This window comes from Leishmania infantum, chromosome 31, assembly GCF_000002875.2.
Source record: "Leishmania infantum JPCM5 genome chromosome 31".
In the NCBI taxonomy this organism is placed as follows: domain Eukaryota; phylum Euglenozoa; class Kinetoplastea; order Trypanosomatida; family Trypanosomatidae; genus Leishmania; species Leishmania infantum.
The window spans coordinates 739,567-758,686 of NC_009415.2; the positions used below are offsets into that span (position 1 = coordinate 739,567).

The window sequence follows — 19,120 nt, forward strand, 5'->3', positions numbered from 1 at the left end:
CCCTCTGGGCACTATCCCGGCGACACGAGCGTTTTTCTCAGTGCGATCTCATCGCACGAGCTGCAGGAGAGGGGGACAAGAGGGAGGGCAGGAGAAGCGATAGCCACCACCATTCAACGCTCTTGGGTACATCTATACCATAATATGTACCCTGCAGAGCTCCAACGGTGGTGGAGAGTGGAAAATGCCAAGTATAGCCCGTGGTTCACGAAGGGATGATGAAAGGAAGATAGAGTGGGCCCAGACGGGATGGAGTAAATGAAAATCAAGAGCGTAGCATAGACGGCACACGCACACGTGGCAAAAAAGCAAGAGGCACACTCCTGTCAACACAACAGCGATACGAAAAAAAAAAGAAAGTGAGCATGCACGAGCGCCACAAAGAGGCAGTGCGAAAAGCGCACGTCCTTCGTGAAACGGGCGAGAGGGAAAGAGGCAAACAATGGCAGAATAAATCAATAAAAAATCAAGCAAAATTACACCGGCTCGTTTTCCTTCTTTTCTCTTGACAGATGCGTGGACGTCGGCGTTTTGTGCTCAGCCATTTCGTGGATCCAAGATGCACGCGTGTTCCTTGTGCTTATGTGTGTTATTTTTCTCCAAGAGTTGCTTGAAATCAAACGAAGGGGCGAAAGGGGGAGGGATGGAGGACAAGAGAAATACGAAAAAGAGAGACAGAACCTTTGTCTGTGGCACCTGCCACTGCGCTGCTGTCATGTGCGGCAGTTTTGTGCGTTTCGTTTCTCTGGTGGTGTGTACGTCTGCGTACACCAAAGAGGAGAAACTGAAAATGAAACGGAAGGGAACACATGCATGTGCTCGCTCGGAAGAGCTTAGTGGTAATGGCCGGCCAACATGTGGCGAGCACGTCCTCACCTCCACGCCACGCTGCGCACACGCACACACATACAAACACAAGCACCCCCATATGCGTACACACATGCATGCCAATACACACCCACAGACAGCGAGGGTAATAAGCGCAGATCCATAGAGTCGGGTGCGCTCTCAAACAGTTGAGCACTATGCCATGCTATAAAAAGGGAGGGGGGAAGAAAACACTGGCACAAGAGGGAAAAAAGAAGGCATCAGAATCATAGAGCTTCATAAAAGATTGATGAAAGAGGAGCGACGAGGAAAAGGTAAGAGATAAAATTTGAGTGAAAGTAGCCCCCCATCAAAAAAAACAGTCAGCCAGTTACATAGGAAAAATATATGCGTGCTTGTCTCGATGAAGAGCGAATGCGGGTGTGTCAAGCTCGGATTTGTCACAATATAGAAAAAAATGCGGGCAATAAAAAGAGTAAACGAGTATTCTGAGGTGGTGGTGTTGGTCTGCTCTCTGAAGTGGTTCTCCGAAGGCACGTGCCTCTTCTTCTCAGAGGCTTGACCTTTTTTCTTTTTTTTTTGGTTATTACCATTTTTCCACGTCATTCTTTATTCGGTGACACATTTCTCTTGCTTTGGTGCGTGTGTGTGTGTGTGCGTATGTGTATGTTTGCGTGCATCTGTTGAGCGTGTATTGTTGCAGACCGTAAAGCCCTTGTTTAGCTTTTTTTTCCTTTGTTCGTACGATGATGAGAACGGTGTCTGGCAAGCACGCATACCCCTTCTTTTCGATCACTGTGCACGCCGTTTCTGTGTTTAGGCCTTTATCGGTTTCATAGAATTATAGTTTGACATGATGCTATGAGAGAGGGACACACGGGATAGAGAGCCCAAGAACAGTAGCTCTTAGAAGAAAGAAAACGGAGGTAGTGGTGGGAAGCGCCATATGCGTAGAGGTGGCATACACGTCAAAGAAAAGAAAGCAAGCAGCACTAGGCGAAAAAGAAAACGCTCAAGACAGGCAAAGCAGAAACACAGAGAAGGGATACACGTAAGAGTGGGTTGAACAACAGGGATTATGCAACCACTTCTTGAAAATGGAGAGACGAAAAAAAAAAGCCTGCAAAGGCTTCTCTTTCTCGATGGACATGATTTTGAAACAGTGACAGCAAGTATACACCCTTGTGAGTGTTGTTGTATGTGTATATGTGTGTTTGTGTTAGTTCCCCGACATGTCCATCGCACCTTGTCATGATGGCATAGGCGCTCTGCGAATCAGCATGTGTAGGTGTCACTAGCTGTATGTTGGCGTGGTCGTCACGCATGCTATCGAACAGCAGCGCCGGATATACAAGTAAAAAAAAAGAAGGAAAACGTTTAGCGAAATACTATACAAAAGACTTTCCTATGAATGCAGGACATGAAAAAGAGAGAAAAAGAGGAGAGGGGGAGGGGAGGGGAGGGAACAGTCCCTCTCGTCACACATGCAAACATGAAAGAGTTATGTCACTGTGGTTCTGAAAGCAGCTTCGCTATCGCGGCAGCACGCACAAAAACGCTGCGTGCGGTAGTATCATGCTCTGGCGACGGTGTTGCGCTTTCTCATGTGTGTCAAGGGAGAGAGAACACACGAGGAAACACAACGGTGGTATAGTGAAAGGGTACTAAAAGAGAACGCAGAGCATCTCTGATCGGGTAAAAGAAGGGCGGGTGTAAATCATTAAAGCTGATGAAGCGAAGGAAAAAAGAGACGTTCAGGGCCTCTGCGGGGCTATGCTTCTGAACACTTCATGCGTTTCTCGATTTCCCGCGTAGAAGAGGGAAGCGGTTGGAGAGATGGGGAATGAAAAGTGCGCCACTTGGGACATCAACACTGTTTGCATGAGTCTCACATGGCCTCGCCGCCTAGTTGCACATTTTCGGTGGCAGGATGCCTTCACACTTCCTTCGGGGGTTTAATGGGTTTGTGAACGACTACGAACATCAAAGCCCAATGACTCGGCCACTGCCCGTGCCTGTCACCAGCCGTCTATTTGTATGCATTTGATACTCGGTAGACTGGATCGAACACGATCGAGGTGGGCAGCGGTATGCAGGTGCGGCCCCCTCCTGAAGACTTGCCAGGCCTTCCATGTTATTGGCAGCCGTTCTCCCCACCCTCCTCTCCTCTCCGACGGGCCCGATGCGCATCCTTAAGGCAGCCCAAAGATGGGACGTAGAAATGCTTTTTTGTTGTTTGTTTGTTTTGCCGGTGGAGGAGGAGCACAGAGAGGGGGGCAAATGGAGAGCAGAAACAAACACCAGGCAGGGCGCTAGCACAGGAAAGAATTCGAATGAGTAGCCTACACAGGAGAAACACACAAAACGAACGAAGAAGGAAAAAGTGGGGGGAGGGTCCAAACGAAAACAAACAACGGAAAGGCGGTAAAAAAAAAAAGATGGCCTTCGAAAGAGGTGGGAAAAAGAAAACACAAACACAAAAAGGGAGGTAGGGGAGGGGCAGGGAGAGCAGCGCACATATGAAGACTTGTAACAATGATAACGAGAAAAAAAAAGCAAACAAAAAAAGCACATGTGGACTGCGTAGGTGGGAAAGAAAAGCGCTTGGTGGCTGCTGCGAGGAAGGCGAGAAGGGAACTAGAAATCTCGAAGCTGCTCATTTTCAGTACCAGCAAAGGAGAGAGTAAAAAGAAGTAGGGTTAAAACGGAGGACTCTAGGAGACAGGCATAATAACAAGGAGAAGCGAAATGTGCACATGAAGACAGGATAACGCGTCAGCGTACGTTGGGTGTCCTAACCGTCTGCTGTACCACCAGTACCTAGAAACCGAGTTTCCGTGCCGAAAACCATGAGATCGCGTGACACTCGCTTCTCGACATGCGGACACTTGAATAGTCGCGCTTTCCCCAAAAGACACACACAAACAGAAACGCCCAGACACAGAGACTGGGCAACACAAGAAAAAGATGGAAGATAGTGCTTCCCAGTAGAGAGAGGCGCCGTCGCATTCAAGCACAGAAAAAAAAGAAGGGAAAAGAGGCTAAGACGAGCGCACAAGCAAAAAACTTGGTTGGCAGAGAAACGTACAGGAGAAAACATGAAAACGAAGAAAAGTGTAAAAAAGAAAATGTAAAAGACAAAACCACTCAACATGTCATAGATGAGGTGCCCACGAGCGCGGCCTCGTCGATCACTCTCCAGCATCACAAGAGAAGCTGGAAAAAAAATCCAAGAACGGAAATAAAGATGGAAAAAGAGAGAAGAGGCGGAAAGAGTGCCATCCTCTTTCTCGGAATCAAGAAACACGTACATATACACACACACGCACAAGACAGACGAGCAGGTATATATGTGCATATACACAGTTACCGCAAACCAGGCGTATGCGAAGCAAAGAAATAAAAGAACATCCATGGGTAGCAAGCGAAAAGCACAAATCTGCTCGGCACGAGGAGAGACGGTCAAAAGAGAAACCAAAAAGGAGCTGATAGAACAGTGAGAGGGTGCGAGGGCGAAAGAGTCGGCAATATGAAGATAAAGTAGAAGGTAGACAGGAAAAAAAAAAAGAATGGATCGATTCATAGATTACTTTGAGACGTTTACTATGCGTTCCTTTTGTGTGTGTGTGTGTGTGTGAAAAATCGTGAACGAGCGTTGGAGTACGAGTGTGTGCGATTTCTTTCGTAGACTTGAACGACGTTTACTGCTTAAACAAATGTGGAAAAAGAGGAAAGTGGGGAGAAGAGGGAAAAAAAAGAGCCGGCACAGGGAGGAGGGGCGGAGAGCAGCATCTAAAAGAGAAAAAAAAAGATAAGAAACCAATTCGAAGAAAGTGAGCGTGAGAAACCGAGAAATAGAAGAGTGAAACGGGGAAAGTTGTAATCATGCGGTGCGGCGGCTGTAAGCGTGTACAGGAGGGAGTACCGCACACACGCAACAAAACAACAAAACAGCAGAAAAAAAAATCAACGCCTTTTTGATTGTAGAGGAGTGAAAAGAGGGGAGACGAGGGATCGAGCTTCAGAGGAAAAAAAAATGAGGAAGAGAACGGGAAAGAAGGCGAAGGCAAAGTGTGCCCAGTAACTACTAGTGAAAAGAAATTTGAAAACGAGAGACACCGAAAAGAGGTGCCTCGATGTTCAAATAGACAATGAGATCCAGCGGCCATCGCGAAACACCCATGCTTTGGTATTTCCCCAGGACTCAGAGGACATTGTGCAAGGGAGTGACACGGAGGGAGCAGCGGCAGGGGCAGCGGTGGGGGCAGCAGCGGAGGCAGTGGCGGAGGCATCGGCGGAAGCAGCAGCGGGGGCAGCGGTAGGGGCAGCGGCAGGGGTAACGGTGGGGCGCCAGGGCTGAGCTGGCATGGTGCCTGGGGTGTATTGCATTTGTGGCATGCCAGAGGACGCTGTCGCGCCGCAAGGAACGTGCATCATGGGCAGTGCCGACAGGGCGGATGCTGGAGCAGCGCAGCCCTGCGGAGCGAGGCGTAGGCAACCCTCCCCGTCCATGAAGACAAAACCCAAGATCGAGCAGTCTGGAAAGGTATTCGCAGCGCTGTCGTTCTTTTGCGGAAAGAAAGACGGCGTGCTCGCGTGCTGAGCCACAGGCATGGTGGACGCCGGGAGCGGCTGCATGACGGAAACCGTGTTTGCCAGGTAAGCGGACGAGCCCATTGGCAGGGTAAACGTGCTCTGTACTCCACCCCCCATTCCACTCGACGGCGGAGAGGCGGGTATCGCGTACCCAGCTGGCGGGGTCAGAGGCTTCGCGTACAGAGGCAGATTCGGCGAGGACTGCGACTGCGTCGTCGACTGTTCTGCGCACACCCACGCACAGGGCACGCCAGAGTTGTTACCTGCCACAACCGTCTTCGCCGGATTGGGGGACGGGTCGATGTGCGCGCTGGCCCACAGAGGGGATTCCACGGATACCTGCCTCGCTGACGCAGACGACGACGCTGGCACCACCGTCCAGTCCGGCGTCTTGCAGGGGGACTCGATGCTGTGGCGCACCCCATTTATGAAGAAGCACGGAGCGGTAGCATCGCTGCTGTTTTGCGTCGACGCGACACAGCTGCCGCTGCCGCTCTTAGTGGTGGCAGTAGTTGTAGGCGACGAGTAGAAGGGTGTGGTGCTTCTGCCCGACCCAGCCTGGTCGCCAGGGGATTCGTGATCATCCTCACTCGAGTACCCGTCGTCCTGCAAGGCAGTTGGGCTGCCGCCAAACGAGGAAGTGCGGAGAGCATCAAGCTTGACTGACAGGACTGTGTCCTTTGCACTCGGGTTTCTCTGCTTGAGCCCGATCATGGGGATAGAGCAGGATCCGGGGGTCTTGTTGGCCCCATCCGCATTTGTGGGGTCGGAGTTGCCCTCCAGGTCGAGGTTGCTGAGCAGCTGCTGCCACACAAAGGCGTTGTAGTTATGGCAGTCGCCGTCGTCCACACCATCGACGGGGGAAACCTTCCACATCGACATGACGCTCGTGGTGACGGTTTTTACGCTTTGAGCAATCCCAGCGTGCGCGAGAAGGGCGCGGACGGGGGGATAGTCGCGGGGACGAGAAGAGCACTTTGTGCCCTGACTCGAGGAGAGCGTCGCACACTCGCTTCCACGCACCAAAACGGAAAGAAAAATCAAAGCAGAGCGAAGACGCGAAAGAACTTTATGCCCCAGCACACTTGTTTTGCTTTTTCGTCTTGGGTGGGTGGGGGAGGGGGTACAGATACGAAAGCTGAATCGGCACCGAAAAAAAAAAAGGAGGCAAACACGCGCACCATGTACAGCAACACGACCGAGAAAAGCGAAAAGAGGAGGTGCCGACCGGCAACGCCGCAGAAGGAAGCCCAGACGAAGAGAGACAACAGGCGAGAAAGAGAAAAAAAAAGAAGAGGCAAAATGCTCGAGAGGAGAGAAGACGGGAATGAGAAAGCCAGAAGACACACACAAGTGTTCTACAGTGAGCGCAAATGCAGAGCACGTCTCCCGGTGCGAATCTCTCCGTGCCGTGTATGTGGGCGTACGCGTTTCAGCGGGCAATCTGGTGTTCGAGGGTCCCTCGAAAAAAAGGATTGGGGGACGAGAGAGGGAGGAAGCGTGGCTCACGTATGGAAGCCGCCGTCCATGAATCGGTTGAATGGAGTACAGTAAAACACAAATGTGTGCGAGCACTTCCGCTTCTTCGCCAGCGTGAGAAAGGGGGAGAAAGATATGGAAGAAAGGAAAGGGGGAGAGATACACCGAGGCCATTGAGCGAGTCAGCACATTTGCCTCCATCGATCCAACATCGGGCATGAGTGCGGTCGTGCCGGGCACATCGAAGCCATGCCGACAGGAATAGAGCGCGCCTTTCCTACAACGCAGTATAGATGCGTGCATATGCCTGTGCTTGTGTGCGGGCGAGAGTGCGGGACCGCCTGCCCTTCCAGCTTCCGGTCGCTCCGGATGGAGACATGAAGGGGGTCGTGTGTGTGCAGCTTATTCTGTAGACACGGGCAGCGGAAAGAACGAGAGAGAGGGGGCCACAAGGTCACTGCGGCCCATTCGCAGCCACAACGTAAACGCGAAGGAACACTCGCGGGCAGAGCAAAGAGCGCGCCTCCACTGGTCAACGAAAAGAGAGGCCCCAGCGCGTCCCCCGACATCGTCGCACCCTTGTGCACCGAGAAAAGCGTGCATGCGATGCACACAAAGAAGAGCTGAGTGGCTCGCCCTCCGCATGGACCGGTACACTCGCTCGCTGGCGTGGGACGGAGGAAAGGAGGAGCGAAGAGTGAGTCCGCAGCACTCCCTGTCCAAGGAGCGCCTTCACGGTAGTACACAGCATTCGTGAGCAAAGTGGGAGAGAGAGAGAGATGCACCGTTTTACGTCCTAAAGAGAGTACGAATAGCTGGTGAAACAGACAGAAAGCACCACACATACAAAGACCAAAAAAAAAGGTAAAGAAGCCGAGAAGAGTCACCGCAACATGGAAGAAGGGGGAACAATAAAAGACGCTAATATGGCGTGACAACTTAGCTAGGCGAGCATTATGAGAGACGGGGTGCACAGAGCACTCATATGAACGAGCAGGAAAACCATTCTGAAAAGCAAGCAGGCCGTTTCGGAAGGCGAGGCTCGCAACGTTGAAAGAAGATTGGAGGGAGTTCGGGGGAATGATCGTCGTGATTGCCAAAGTCTTTGTTCGCAGTTACATTGATGACTGCTCAGTCATACGTTGCTATTCGCGTGCGTTTTGAAACAATGCGCATCAAGCTGGAGAGAAAGCATGGAGAAGGGGGAGAAGAGTGGAGGGAAAGTACACGGGATGCGCTTTAGAGGAAAAAAAAGACGCGTTTCAATCACGCCGTGATGCCCGCCATCTTACCAATGAGAGCATCTTCTCCATCCCTGAAGGAAGCAGAGGACCGATGGTGTGCGCCACAATGCGCATCCTCCATGTGGACGGCACTCAACGTGCTGCATACATGTCCTGTTCTTGTTTCACGGACTGCTTCGCTTCTTTCGCTAGCTCGCTTTTTTGTGTGTCTTACCAAGACACTCTGCTTCACGACAATGTGACCACGGATCGGAGAGCAGATCGCCTGTCTCCCCTCCCCACTACACTCGGCACGACACGAAGACGGAAAATAAGACAACTGTGGCTCACCCGGGTGGCTTTAGTTGTCCCTTCCGCTCGCGCCACCAGTCTTCCTCGCGCTGCGCCTCGCGTCTGCGCAGCATGTCAATGGCATCCTGCCCAAGGCTAGAGTGATCAGGGACGGAGAAGAGGCTGTACTCGTTCAGCGTCGGCGGCGCTGGTCGGCCCGCTCCGGTGCGGTGCTGCTTTTTCCAGTGGCTGAGGTTGTACTCTAGGTCCGTCTGCAGGCGCGGCATCACGTGTTCCTTCCAGCGTTGGTTCACCTCCTCCGTACTCGCCTCTGGGATGTCGGTGTAGCGACGCACTCGATCGGCAATCGTGTCCTCCTCCGCTTTCATCTGCGCCCCATACTGTCGAATGTAGTAGTCCCACTCCTTCTCCGTCAGCTTTCGGCTCCACTGCGCCGGCGGCTGGTGGCGGGAACGGGTACCCTCGTAGTTCCACAGATATGGGTTCCAGGTGCCCTGCACACTCCTGCGCTGCAGATGCAGGTGGGAAGCAGAGAAGGAGTGATTGTAGTCGTTCCCTTCGTTCACCAGGCGGTGAAAGCGAACGTTGATGCCCATCGAGCTGAGAAAGCGGATGGAGTACGCCTTCTCGCTGCCATCCCGGTAGATCCCGGTGATGCTGCTCTCCGGCCACTGGCGAGGGCGAATGTCAATTTTCACCTGTGGATACTGCCGGTTGAACTCGGGCAGATAGGTGGCCATGAACTGCCGCATCGCCGGATTCCCTTTGTTGGGGCTATACGACACGATGATCTTCTGCAGGCAAAGCTCCCCGTTGCGGCTCATCCTTACTCCGCTGCGATGAAACGATCCTGGGCGTGTGCGTCGTGTGGAGAGAAGGATGCGTAGACGACCGATGCAGAAAAGAGAGCGTCAAAGAATCGAGAAGGTTCTTGGGAGTGTGGCCAGTGGGAGCATGCACGTGCGACGAGCTTTCTGCGACCGACAAGCGGAGCGGAAGGGAAAAAAAAGATGCGACCTCCCTCAAGGGGTGAAGGGAAAGAGCCACATGCGGTCGAGGAAACGTCTACGAGAGCGACGCACTACGCAGTTGCACAACATGCGCAGCTGAGGAGTCGTTTTCCATGCCTCCATCGTGTGTGCTTTATGGATTACACGTGTGTAAGAGAATGGCGAAGGTGCACCGGATGCAGATTATACGCATGCTTCATCCCCGGCATGACCACGGGTACCAAACGGTGCTGTGACGCAGCACCACCCACATTGCGGCATGACCCTCACTGCATACAGCCTCATCAACCGCCAGGAGCAGGGTCGCTGCATGTCGTGGTGCAGCACAAGTCGACAGCTATCCCTTGCGTAGTGGCCGCGCTTGGAGCGTCCAAGGTAGGCGAGCCTGGACCGCCTGGATACCGAGCCTCCCCCCGCTTGCACGGCTGTTCAGCGGCCCTTTCTCACCCGACACCCCATCCGTGGTACGCTCCTCCATGCTCCGATTGTACGAAGCCAGATGTCGTTGGACGTCACGCAAGAAGCCCTTGGCCGGATAGTTCATCTCCACCCGCGCTCCCTGACTGACGTCGGTATCAGTGCTGCTGCCGACGTCGAGCAGCTGCTCCACGGTACGCTGCACGAGCCGTCGGTGCTGCGCTACAGCCTTACTGGAGTGGCAGAGTCGCGTGTACGCTTTGTTTGTGCGGGGAAAGGCCGATGTCAGCATACCGCCTTCCTCAATGAGAAACTGAAGCGTGCAGAAGAGCGGCCATGCACTTAGTGGCTCCTTCTGGTCCGTCTGATATGCTTCGCTCAGGCTCTCATCAGTGATAGAGGCTTCCAGTCTCTCAATCAGCTCCACCAGGCACGCGTGAGTCTGGCGCATCGTCTCCATGTCGCCCGTGTTCAGAGATACCAGAAGAGCATCGATGGCCGATATCACGTGGCTGCTCACCGTCGACGCCTCCAGATACTCGAGCAGCGATGCAAACACCCCAGACTGCGTTGGGCAGGCTGCGCCAAGGTCGCGCCCAGCACCAAGCGGTCGGTTCACCACGTGAAGCAAATCCTCGGCTCTGTACAGCAGCACGCTACGTTCCGTGGAAGCACCAGCAGCAGAGTCGAACTCGTGATGGACGGGCGGAGTCTGAATGCGCACCTCTCTTGCACATTCTGAGAGAAGAGGAACGAAAAGACGACCTCGCGAGGTGGTGTGTGGATCGAGGAGAAGCGTGTGCGGCTGCTCAAGAGCGCGGAGCAGCAAAAGACTATGGTGCACAGAAGGATGCCATAGCATGGACGCAGGACATCTTATGGCGAACATGGGAGGAGAGGGGAAGGAGCAGGGGTCTCGAGCAAGCAAGTCCCCCTGAAGTCAATGCACTTGCCACGACACAAGCACGGCGGCGCAGTGAGTAATCACTCCCGATCCCATGTGTGCGGGCGAGTGAGCACCAGAGATGCACAAAAGATAGCAAACACACAACGGTGCAGAGGAAGGAGAGGCAAGGAGTGAGGTGCAGTGTTTGGCCACAGCAAAAAGAGACTGGGACGTGTGACACTCCCGCGTGCTGTGAGAGCGTCCACCTGAGACGCCACGCACAGCCTGCGCGCAGGCCGTGCCTCTGCAAGGGTCACATCAAGCAGAAAAGACTCCCATGTACCTTTGTGCTGACGTCCATTTCTGTCATCATCCAGATGCATCTCCCTAAAGCACCACCGACTAGTGGCGCCGGGGGCAGCGCGCTCGATGCGTGCGAGGCTGCGCCTCTGCTGTATTGTCCTTCCACTTTTCACCGGCTCCCCCGAAGCTGCGGACTCGTAGGGAGACAGCAAGATATCAAGAATCTTTGTCGGCTATTTCCCAGCGGAGATGGGGGTAGGGGAAAGTAGAAGGAGCACAGTGCTCGAGGGAGGGGGCCAGGGAGGGCAGGCACGTGCGCACACACGCGTCCCTCCTTCCAACCCTCGCGGGGGGTGGAGAGGGAAAACGGTGCTGGGGTCCTCGCATGGCCACCCGGGGACAGCGGTGCGCACATGCACGTGAATGTCCGGGGACCCCCTCCGGACGCTTGGCAGTTTGCTGTGGCGGTTTGCTTGGTGGTTCTGCACGCGAAGCGGCAGTCACAGGCCTCGGCTACAACGCACCCCTTCGCCCTGCCCGGTGCGCCAGCGTGGCCTGCATCCGCGCCGTCGTCCGTGGCGCCTGCGCCAAGTCCCCCCGGGTGCCCCCGGGTGCGATCTGCACGGAGACGCGGGTGCGCTCGTCGAGGGAGACCCCCTCGCCATCGGGTCCGCAGACCGTGAGCATGCGACCGCCCATCCAGACCCGAGCCCGGCACGCGCACACCGAGCGCGACGCGTGGCGTCGGGGGGTATGCAGCGAAGCAGCGCCGCTACAGCGACCACTCGTCGCGTGTGTACTGCCTCATTCGCTCTTGATGGGTGCGAGAGGTGTGGGCAATGTGCCCTATATATGTGTGTGTGTGAGTATTCGCGGCCAAGGTACTTCGGCGTGTGAGGTGTGGGTGGGGTCCACAAGCGATTAGAGGAGGCGGGAGAGCGTGCCTCGCGGCTGTCAAGGGGACAGAAGCAGAGAGGGAGTTGAGGGCGAGCACAAGGCGCTACGGATCCCATCGATGCGGCTCTTGAGGGCCACTGCCGTTCGTTTTGGTTTCTACGACTTCTCTTCGTCACAACGGTTGGGGTGTTCCTCGCTGAGGCTAACACAGAAACAAGACGGAGAAGCTATGTGGGCTCGCTCGGAAGGCGGTGCTCGGCAGCGCAGACGAGGCAAGGCCACGCGATGACGTGAACCGCTCCTGTGCTTTTCCCCACCATTTTCTCGCTCTCATTTTGAGACAGCGCAAACTAGATTCCCGGTGGAATGCGAAAGAGGGACAAAAAAGCTAGCGTGGTACTAACGTCAGATCACAAGGACGTCCACCAAGATGAAAGGAGAAGCATTTTGTAGACGACGAGTGTTGTTTCTTGCGTATATATCCTATCGAACCTAGAAAACAGAAAAAACTTACAAGCGTGCTCGATTGATCCACTCACAAGACCGGCACCCATCCACCAACTTTTCGACCGCCGCCACTTCACTGTAAGACGATGGCTTTAGATATCCTCCTCCGTCATCGTCAGCATCGGCGGGTTGATGTGGAAGTACGGGCGGATGAACTTGCCATCGCCAGCCCACACGTCGTGGCCATGCGACACAGCGTAGTCGCGGGCGTTCTCACGCTTGAAGTGCTCCGGCCAATCCATCATGTACACGTGGTAAAAAGACGAGTAGAAGATGGAAATGTAGGTCAGGTACAGGAAGGAAAAAAAGGCAGCCCAGTTGAGCATGGAGCGCAGCTTGGTGAGGCGGTAGGGATCTCGCAGACCCAGCTGGTACATGGCGCGCCAATACCACTCGAACATCTGCTTGTGGGAGGCGCCCAACATGTGCAGCGGGATTTCGTCCCAGGCAGCCTTGAAGCGGTCGCTAGAGTGCATGTCACCGCCGAGGAGGGGGCGGCTGGGACGCATCATGAGAGCGCGATGCGAGACCGTGAAGCTCACGGCGGGGGCGGTACGGCGCAGCATGGCCTTCGAGTGTGAGCTTCCTTTACGCAACAACAGAAGAGAACTGGAATCTTTTCAGAGGAAGGAAGAGGAGCGCAAGTGTGGCTGGGCTCTTTGCACGCCAAAGGCGTTGTGGAGAAAGCACGAATACCGCCAGTGGAGAAGAGAAAGGAGAGGGTAGGCAGAGGATGCACGAGAAGGAGAGAGTTCCGCATCTAGGAAGCATCTGATCATCGCCATTTGCCCTGCCTGTTGCTGTCGTGCGAAAGGGAATGCTCGGCTTGAGGTGCAGGATTTTGCTCAAACGTGACAAAAGGAGATCGACGTGCGCAAAAGGCCGCCGGAGTCCACCCGGTGAAGAAGCGCGCATTACTATTTTTTTTTCTTTGCACTTTCAAAGCGCAGGCAAGGCATGTGACAGACGCCATCACGCGATAGGCACTTAACACCCCACATATTACACAGTACCAGCCACTTCTGCTCCTCTCCTGCAGGGGAAAAGCAACGACTTTGTCCTTGAAGGAACCAGCAGAGAAATGCGCAGCGACAGCGCAGATGAAGCAAGAGAGGACAGAGCCTGGCGCACCGCATGATCACCAGAAGCGATACCGCGGCCGTCTCTCCGTCTCGTCTGGTTTCCACTGCTTGTTCTTCACGAGGCACCGCATGAGCGCCTGACGCTCCGTATTGCAGGTGGCCGTCCGCCCTCCCAGCTTCATCTCCGTGGGGCAGCTGTAGGAGCACCGCAGCAGCTCTTGGTTGAGCGAAAAGCACGGGTGACTCTTGTTCATGTTCGCGCTCGCAGGCCGAACCGTCTCCTGGTCATACTCACGTGTCCCCTGCTTCGACCACCCCGAGAGAATCTCCAGGTTGTGGTTCTCATCGTGGGCGTAGATCATGTTGCGTACAATGTGGCCGCCGCTAACCCGCGACGGGTCCGCTGGCGCCTCGGGGTCAGCGCTCATGATTCAGATATTCTATCTCTGTGCGTGAAAGACGGTCGTTGATAGGGGTGTAGTCGCACGATGCTTGCAGCCGATTCGCTCACACTTCTAGGGAGAGGCGAAGCTACCTGTCAAGCGTGAGAACGGAGAAGCTATGAAAAGAGAAGGAAGGGAGAGGAGACCGAAAGATGCTGCGAGACGATGGTGCAACCGAAAGCCGGTAAAAAAAAGCGGTGCCTCCAAAACCAACCGAGCGGCTGAGCCGAAGGGTGTGTGTGTGTGTGCGTGTGCACTGAAGCTCGCAGCAGAGAGTCTGCCTGCCCTCAGATCCACTAAGAGAGAACACATGCACGACACGCAATAAGCCGATCGAATGAAAGTATGCGTAGTACCAAGAAAGCACCGCAAACAACCATGTGAGCGAAGCGCAACCGCGGACACTGCAGGAGACAAATCCATGCTGCTCAAACAAAATGACCCCGGCATGCAAACAAAGACCTGACCGAACAAGATCGCTAGCTTCACGTCGCAAACGGGAAGCGCGTCTGCCAACGCTGGTTGTATATCCCTAACCCTGTGATGGCTCTCGATATGCCTCGCCGCTCCTGCTCCAAGAGACGAGTCTTGGTTGGCAGGCCCTGTGACCGACGCTCGTTGTTCATGCTCTTGGCGTCCTCGCGCGCAAGCGGCATGCCCGTCCGCGGGTTGATGTTCACGGGCATATACTTGTAATACTGGTACGGCTGTTGCTTTCCCCAGGTCCAGGTCGGCTCTAGCCAAATTTCCCGCTGATTGTGCTCCTTAGGATGTGCTGCACAGCGCACGACGAGTGTATCCTGAATCCAATGAAAGCGGCAGAACTCGCAATGAAGTTTAAGCTTGTCGCGTGGCACCAGGCCAGGGTGCTTGTCCGTAGATCCCTGCAGTTTCTTCATCTGATGCGTCGTCCGCCCATCCAGGTTGTTCGGAGGGAAGAACACCTGCTTATTCTTTGGACCACACGTGTACCCCAGCGGGAAAAAGCTAAGCACAAGTGCCGTCGCACGCAGCGCCTGCCGCGCAGATGATGTATACTGCAGCATTAGCTCGCGATTGCTTGACACGCGCCCTGTGCTCTGAAACACCGCACGCCGTCAGCAGAGCACGAGCCGCTGTCCCATATGTGTGCATGTATGTATGTGTGTAATAGAAGCAGTGATGAGGCGAGAAGCGAGTGATAAGCTGTCAGAGAGAATTGTTGAGGAAGCTCTTTTCCACCCGCCTTTACTCGGCAAGGGAGCGAAATCAGGCATTCACTCGAGGTATCGGTGGGCCTCTCGCCAAACCAGACAGGGTGTCAACAAGCTGCGGGGGGCTTGAGCATGAACAAAGAAACGCACAAAACCAGAGGAACCAATCTTGTGTGTCATCGCTCATGATTCCTCGGGTCGCTACTGCAGGAGTTGAGATGGGCCCTGCCCTTTGACCGTCTTGATCTGTATGTTGTTTCGGTCGATACACCCACAAAGAAAAGCTCAAAGAGGTTTGCCGCATCCATCGCCTTTTCCACGAGGATGTTTAGAACGAAAAAAAAAAGAGAACAGGAAAAAGCAGCAAAAAGAGAAATGAGTGCCTTTCCGAGACAAAAAGTCCAAGGCACCGGGAAAGAAAAGAGGCAAAACAGAGAGAGAACAAACGAAAAGGAGGAAGGACGGGAGTCATGGACATATGCGTTCAATCCAAACTACTGAAATGATTATGTACGGCACTACAACCCTTCTTATGCCAACTATCGCCGTGATCCGGTAAGTCTCTATCAACTGGCGTCTTCCCCACACTCCCTTGCTAGTGACGAGAAAACAAACTACAATAAAAAAAAAAAACAAAGAAAGCCTGATCCTCACAGAGGAATACGAACAAAAAAAAAGATCGAGAAGAGCTATCCTCGTATGCCCTTTCTTCTCCGCACTTTAGTTCGGAAGCGTTTGATGTGTGCTGCATGTGCGTCACTTACTCCCTAGTCTGCATAAAAGGCAATCATGAAGGAGACCCAGTAATAATAGGAAAATGCTTTTTTCAATGTGTTCATTTTTCCATAATAAATAGGGTGGCATCCACTCCGCAAGGACTGCCACAGGCCCGATCGCGTGGCGCAAAGCAGCGCTAGAAACGCCCAAAAGCAACGCTGGCCCAGCCACCACAGCACGGCCCCTGCCCCAAGCCCCGCCCACCCACCCGCTTCCCAGCCGCTCGCAAAATGCGGGTTGCCACCTGGCGCGCCCCCGGGGTGGCCCAGGCTCCCCACCAGTGGGCAGCGAGGGGCGGCTGAGGTACGCTGGCGTCACGCTGACACCCTGCCCATCACATGGGTGGCGCAAACGTGTCCACTGTCGAAGATCTCTCCCACACAACGCCATCCGCGGCCTCACTGCCGGCATCAGTGGGGGCATGCGTTGCTCCGACCCCCCTCTGCGTAGGTAGGTGCCTGACCTGCTACGGCCAGAAGCGGTGCAGCATCGGCAGGGGATAGAGGGGCGGCTCGGCTCCCTCCCCCACACAAATGCACAGAGTGGGTGTGCACTGGACCCTGAGATGCCATGCGCTGAGGTGTCCCCTTGCCGTCAGGGTAATAGAATGAAAGTCACAGAAATCGAAAAAAATCACAGGTGGCCGATTTGATGCGTGCACGGCGGCTACGTGTCAGAGTCTCTCACGTCACTATTTCAGCAAGGTCACGTCCTTCGCCATGCGCTGCGCCGCATCATTCATCACGCGACAACCGGGAAGGTGGCGCTTGACGTAGGCAACCTCATCATACGGCACCTCGGTGAACTTGACGTTGAGCTTCAGTAACTTGCGGCAGTTGGTTAAACGCTGAATGCCGCTTTGTAGCTTTGTGTACGAGAGGTTCAGCTTGACGAGGCAGCAGGCCCTCTCGAGACCGACGAGGCCCTCCGAGGTCACTGGGCACGATTGGGCATGCAGCTCCTCAAGATGGGAGCACTGTCCAAGCTGTCCAAGCTGAGTTATGGCAGTGAACGACATCGACACCACTCTGAGGGACTGCACTTGCCCAATACCTTGAAACCCATCATCGTCGACGGCCGTGTTGGAAAGGTTCAAGATTTCCAAGCTCTGGCAAGCCGACAAGCTCCGTATTGACGACACAGGCGTCTCAGCGATGTCGAGGCGGCGAAGCTGCCGAAGTGCCCCTATTCCGTCGAGGGATCTCACTGAAGACCTGTACAAGATTAGAGCCTGTATTTTCGTGCAACTCAGGAGAGGGCTGATGTCTGTCACCGCGGTCTCGGCAAGATCAACCTCTTGCAGCGACCTGGCCTCGCACAGCCCAGCAATACCCTCCGAAGTTACCTTGGACGACCACACGTTGAGCAGCCGCAGCTCCTTGCACATACCCAAATTGTTGATATCGGAGACGTCGCAGTGCGTCAACGTCACATCTGTCAGCGCCGACGCCTTTGTCACACCGAAGAAGGCGCTCTTCTCATTCACGTGACTGAACTTGACCTCGAGCTGCTCAAGGGACTCGCTTTTCAAAATCAGCTCCAGCGAGGCCACGTCCGTCTTCGACAGCAGAAGAATGCGCAGCTTCGGAAGTCGCTCGAGACCGGCGATCCCGGCCTGATCGACAAACGAGCCTTGTAGGTCAAGTCTCCACAGATTGTGGCAGTGCTGTAACTCCGTGACGCTGGTGACACGGGTGTGTGCCAACGACAAATCTTGCAATGTTTGAAGTCTCCCAAACCCTTCCAAGCCGGCAGAGTCCACCAAGGTGCTCTGCAGCGAGAGTGTCTTTAGGGAGTGGGATTCTGCCAGAAAGGAGACGTCACGAATGTTGTTGTTGTTCAGCATCAAGTGCTCGAGAGTCAGCAGACGTGACAGGCCAGCGATGCCCTCGCTCGTCACATGGGTCTTGGCGAGATTCAAGTAGATGAGGCTCTGGCTCTGCCCCAAGAAGTTGACGTCGCTCACGAGCGTGGAGGATAAATCAAGTCGGGTCAGGTAGGGCAGCGTTTGAAGCCCGTCTATCCCATCTGAGTCGACCTGTGCATTTGAGAGCTGAATGATCCGTAGCCCTTTGCCAGCCGCGAGGGCCTGGACGTTGGTGATGCGCGTCCTCGAAAGGAGCAGCTCCTCCACGCATGGCAACTGAGCGAGGTGTGGTACATCCGCGTCCTTGACGTTGCAGCCGCTCAAATGCACAGAGCGTAAGAAACAGCATCGAGCGATCCCTGCGCAGTCAAAGTCACCCTTGCAGTTCGTCATGTCCAGCCTGCGCAGTTTCTGCAGGGAGGCTAGGTCGGAAAGTGGGACCCGATTCGATGGCGGTGGTAGCCGCCCGTTCCCCTGTCCCTCTGCATTGCCAATCGCCACAACAGAGTGAGGGTGCACTGTCACGTTGCCCAGAACCAGTTCCTCGATTCTAGATGCGAGAGCGAACATCTGAAGCCGCGGCAAGGCTATCCCAGCAATCTCCACCACCCGCAGGGTAGCAGCGCTGCTGTACAGAAACGACAGAAGCTCGTTCAAGGGCAGCGTGGCTGCCTTGATACTGAGCTTCTCGACCCCGCGCGCGACGGCCAGGCACGACAACCACTCTGGCGGTGTAGGGGAGAGAGCTGAGCCGTTGATTTCCACGCACTCGATGCGGCCCAAGGAAAGCAACTCCCCTAGAGAGCAGTTCAGCCGTGGTATATCGATGGTGCTGACGGTCCCGTTCTTCATCGCCGCAGATGCATGACGGTTTCCCCAGCAGCACACCCGCAAAGGGCACTCCATGTACTGGGAAAGCTTGGGTGGCGGACGCAGCCGAACAGTTCCTGACAGAGGGGTGGCTTCAGCTACACAGGCGGTGCTCGGTGCGGGTCGAGAAGCACCGGAGCACCTCAGCAGCCACCAGCGGCACAGTCGCATACCTTGGACGTCGTTGATTTCGCATCGCAGCTGTGGTCGCCTGCCTCGCTGCAAGGAGGAAGGAGCTGCATCCTTGAACCAATTGAACGAAAGATGTAGCCCATGCGACGACCTCTCCCTTGACCTACGTGCCTGAGGCGAAGAGCTGACCCAGGCTCCGGTTTGGCCGGGAAGGTGCTCAGAAATAAGCGCCAGTGCGTCCACAGACACGCAACTCATGGACAAAGCGCCAGCCTTCGATAATAAAAGCGGAAGTCCG

The 19,120-nt window shown here is 54.8% G+C and overlaps 7 protein-coding genes across 7 annotated transcripts; all 7 read right to left on the reverse strand.

Annotated features, from left to right (window-relative positions):
- Window positions 1-4,968: 4,968 nt before the first annotated feature.
- LINJ_31_1570 (hypothetical protein, unknown function) lies at window positions 4,969-6,306 on the reverse strand (the record flags this gene model as incomplete). The annotated part of the gene is made up of 1 exon (XM_001467414.1): window positions 4,969-6,306. The coding sequence occupies one exon, from the start codon at window positions 6,304-6,306 to the stop codon at window positions 4,969-4,971; it is 1,338 nt and encodes a 445-aa protein (XP_001467451.1).
- A 2,167-nt stretch (window positions 6,307-8,473) lies between these two features.
- On the reverse strand, window positions 8,474-9,262 carry LINJ_31_1580 (conserved hypothetical protein; the record flags this gene model as incomplete). The annotated part of the gene is made up of 1 exon (XM_001467415.1): window positions 8,474-9,262. The coding sequence occupies one exon, from the start codon at window positions 9,260-9,262 to the stop codon at window positions 8,474-8,476; it is 789 nt and encodes a 262-aa protein (XP_001467452.1).
- Window positions 9,263-9,785: 523 nt separating this feature from the next.
- On the reverse strand, window positions 9,786-10,754 carry LINJ_31_1590 (conserved hypothetical protein; the record flags this gene model as incomplete). Its single annotated transcript, XM_001467416.1, has 1 exon — window positions 9,786-10,754. The coding sequence occupies one exon, from the start codon at window positions 10,752-10,754 to the stop codon at window positions 9,786-9,788; it is 969 nt and encodes a 322-aa protein (XP_001467453.1).
- A 1,796-nt stretch (window positions 10,755-12,550) lies between these two features.
- On the reverse strand, window positions 12,551-13,024 carry LINJ_31_1600 (putative cytochrome c oxidase VIII (COX VIII); the record flags this gene model as incomplete). Its single annotated transcript, XM_001467417.1, has 1 exon — window positions 12,551-13,024. The coding sequence occupies one exon, from the start codon at window positions 13,022-13,024 to the stop codon at window positions 12,551-12,553; it is 474 nt and encodes a 157-aa protein (XP_001467454.1).
- A 572-nt stretch (window positions 13,025-13,596) lies between these two features.
- Window positions 13,597-13,968, reverse strand: LINJ_31_1610 (conserved hypothetical protein; the record flags this gene model as incomplete). The annotated part of the gene is made up of 1 exon (XM_001467418.1): window positions 13,597-13,968. One exon carries the CDS (start codon window positions 13,966-13,968, stop codon window positions 13,597-13,599), a length of 372 nt encoding a protein of 123 aa, XP_001467455.1.
- A 500-nt stretch (window positions 13,969-14,468) lies between these two features.
- Window positions 14,469-15,029, reverse strand: LINJ_31_1620 (conserved hypothetical protein; the record flags this gene model as incomplete). The annotated part of the gene is made up of 1 exon (XM_001467419.1): window positions 14,469-15,029. The coding sequence occupies one exon, from the start codon at window positions 15,027-15,029 to the stop codon at window positions 14,469-14,471; it is 561 nt and encodes a 186-aa protein (XP_001467456.1).
- Window positions 15,030-16,644: 1,615 nt separating this feature from the next.
- On the reverse strand, window positions 16,645-19,080 carry LINJ_31_1630 (hypothetical protein, unknown function; the record flags this gene model as incomplete). The annotated part of the gene is made up of 1 exon (XM_001467420.1): window positions 16,645-19,080. The coding sequence occupies one exon, from the start codon at window positions 19,078-19,080 to the stop codon at window positions 16,645-16,647; it is 2,436 nt and encodes an 811-aa protein (XP_001467457.1).
- Window positions 19,081-19,120: the final 40 nt, after the last annotated feature.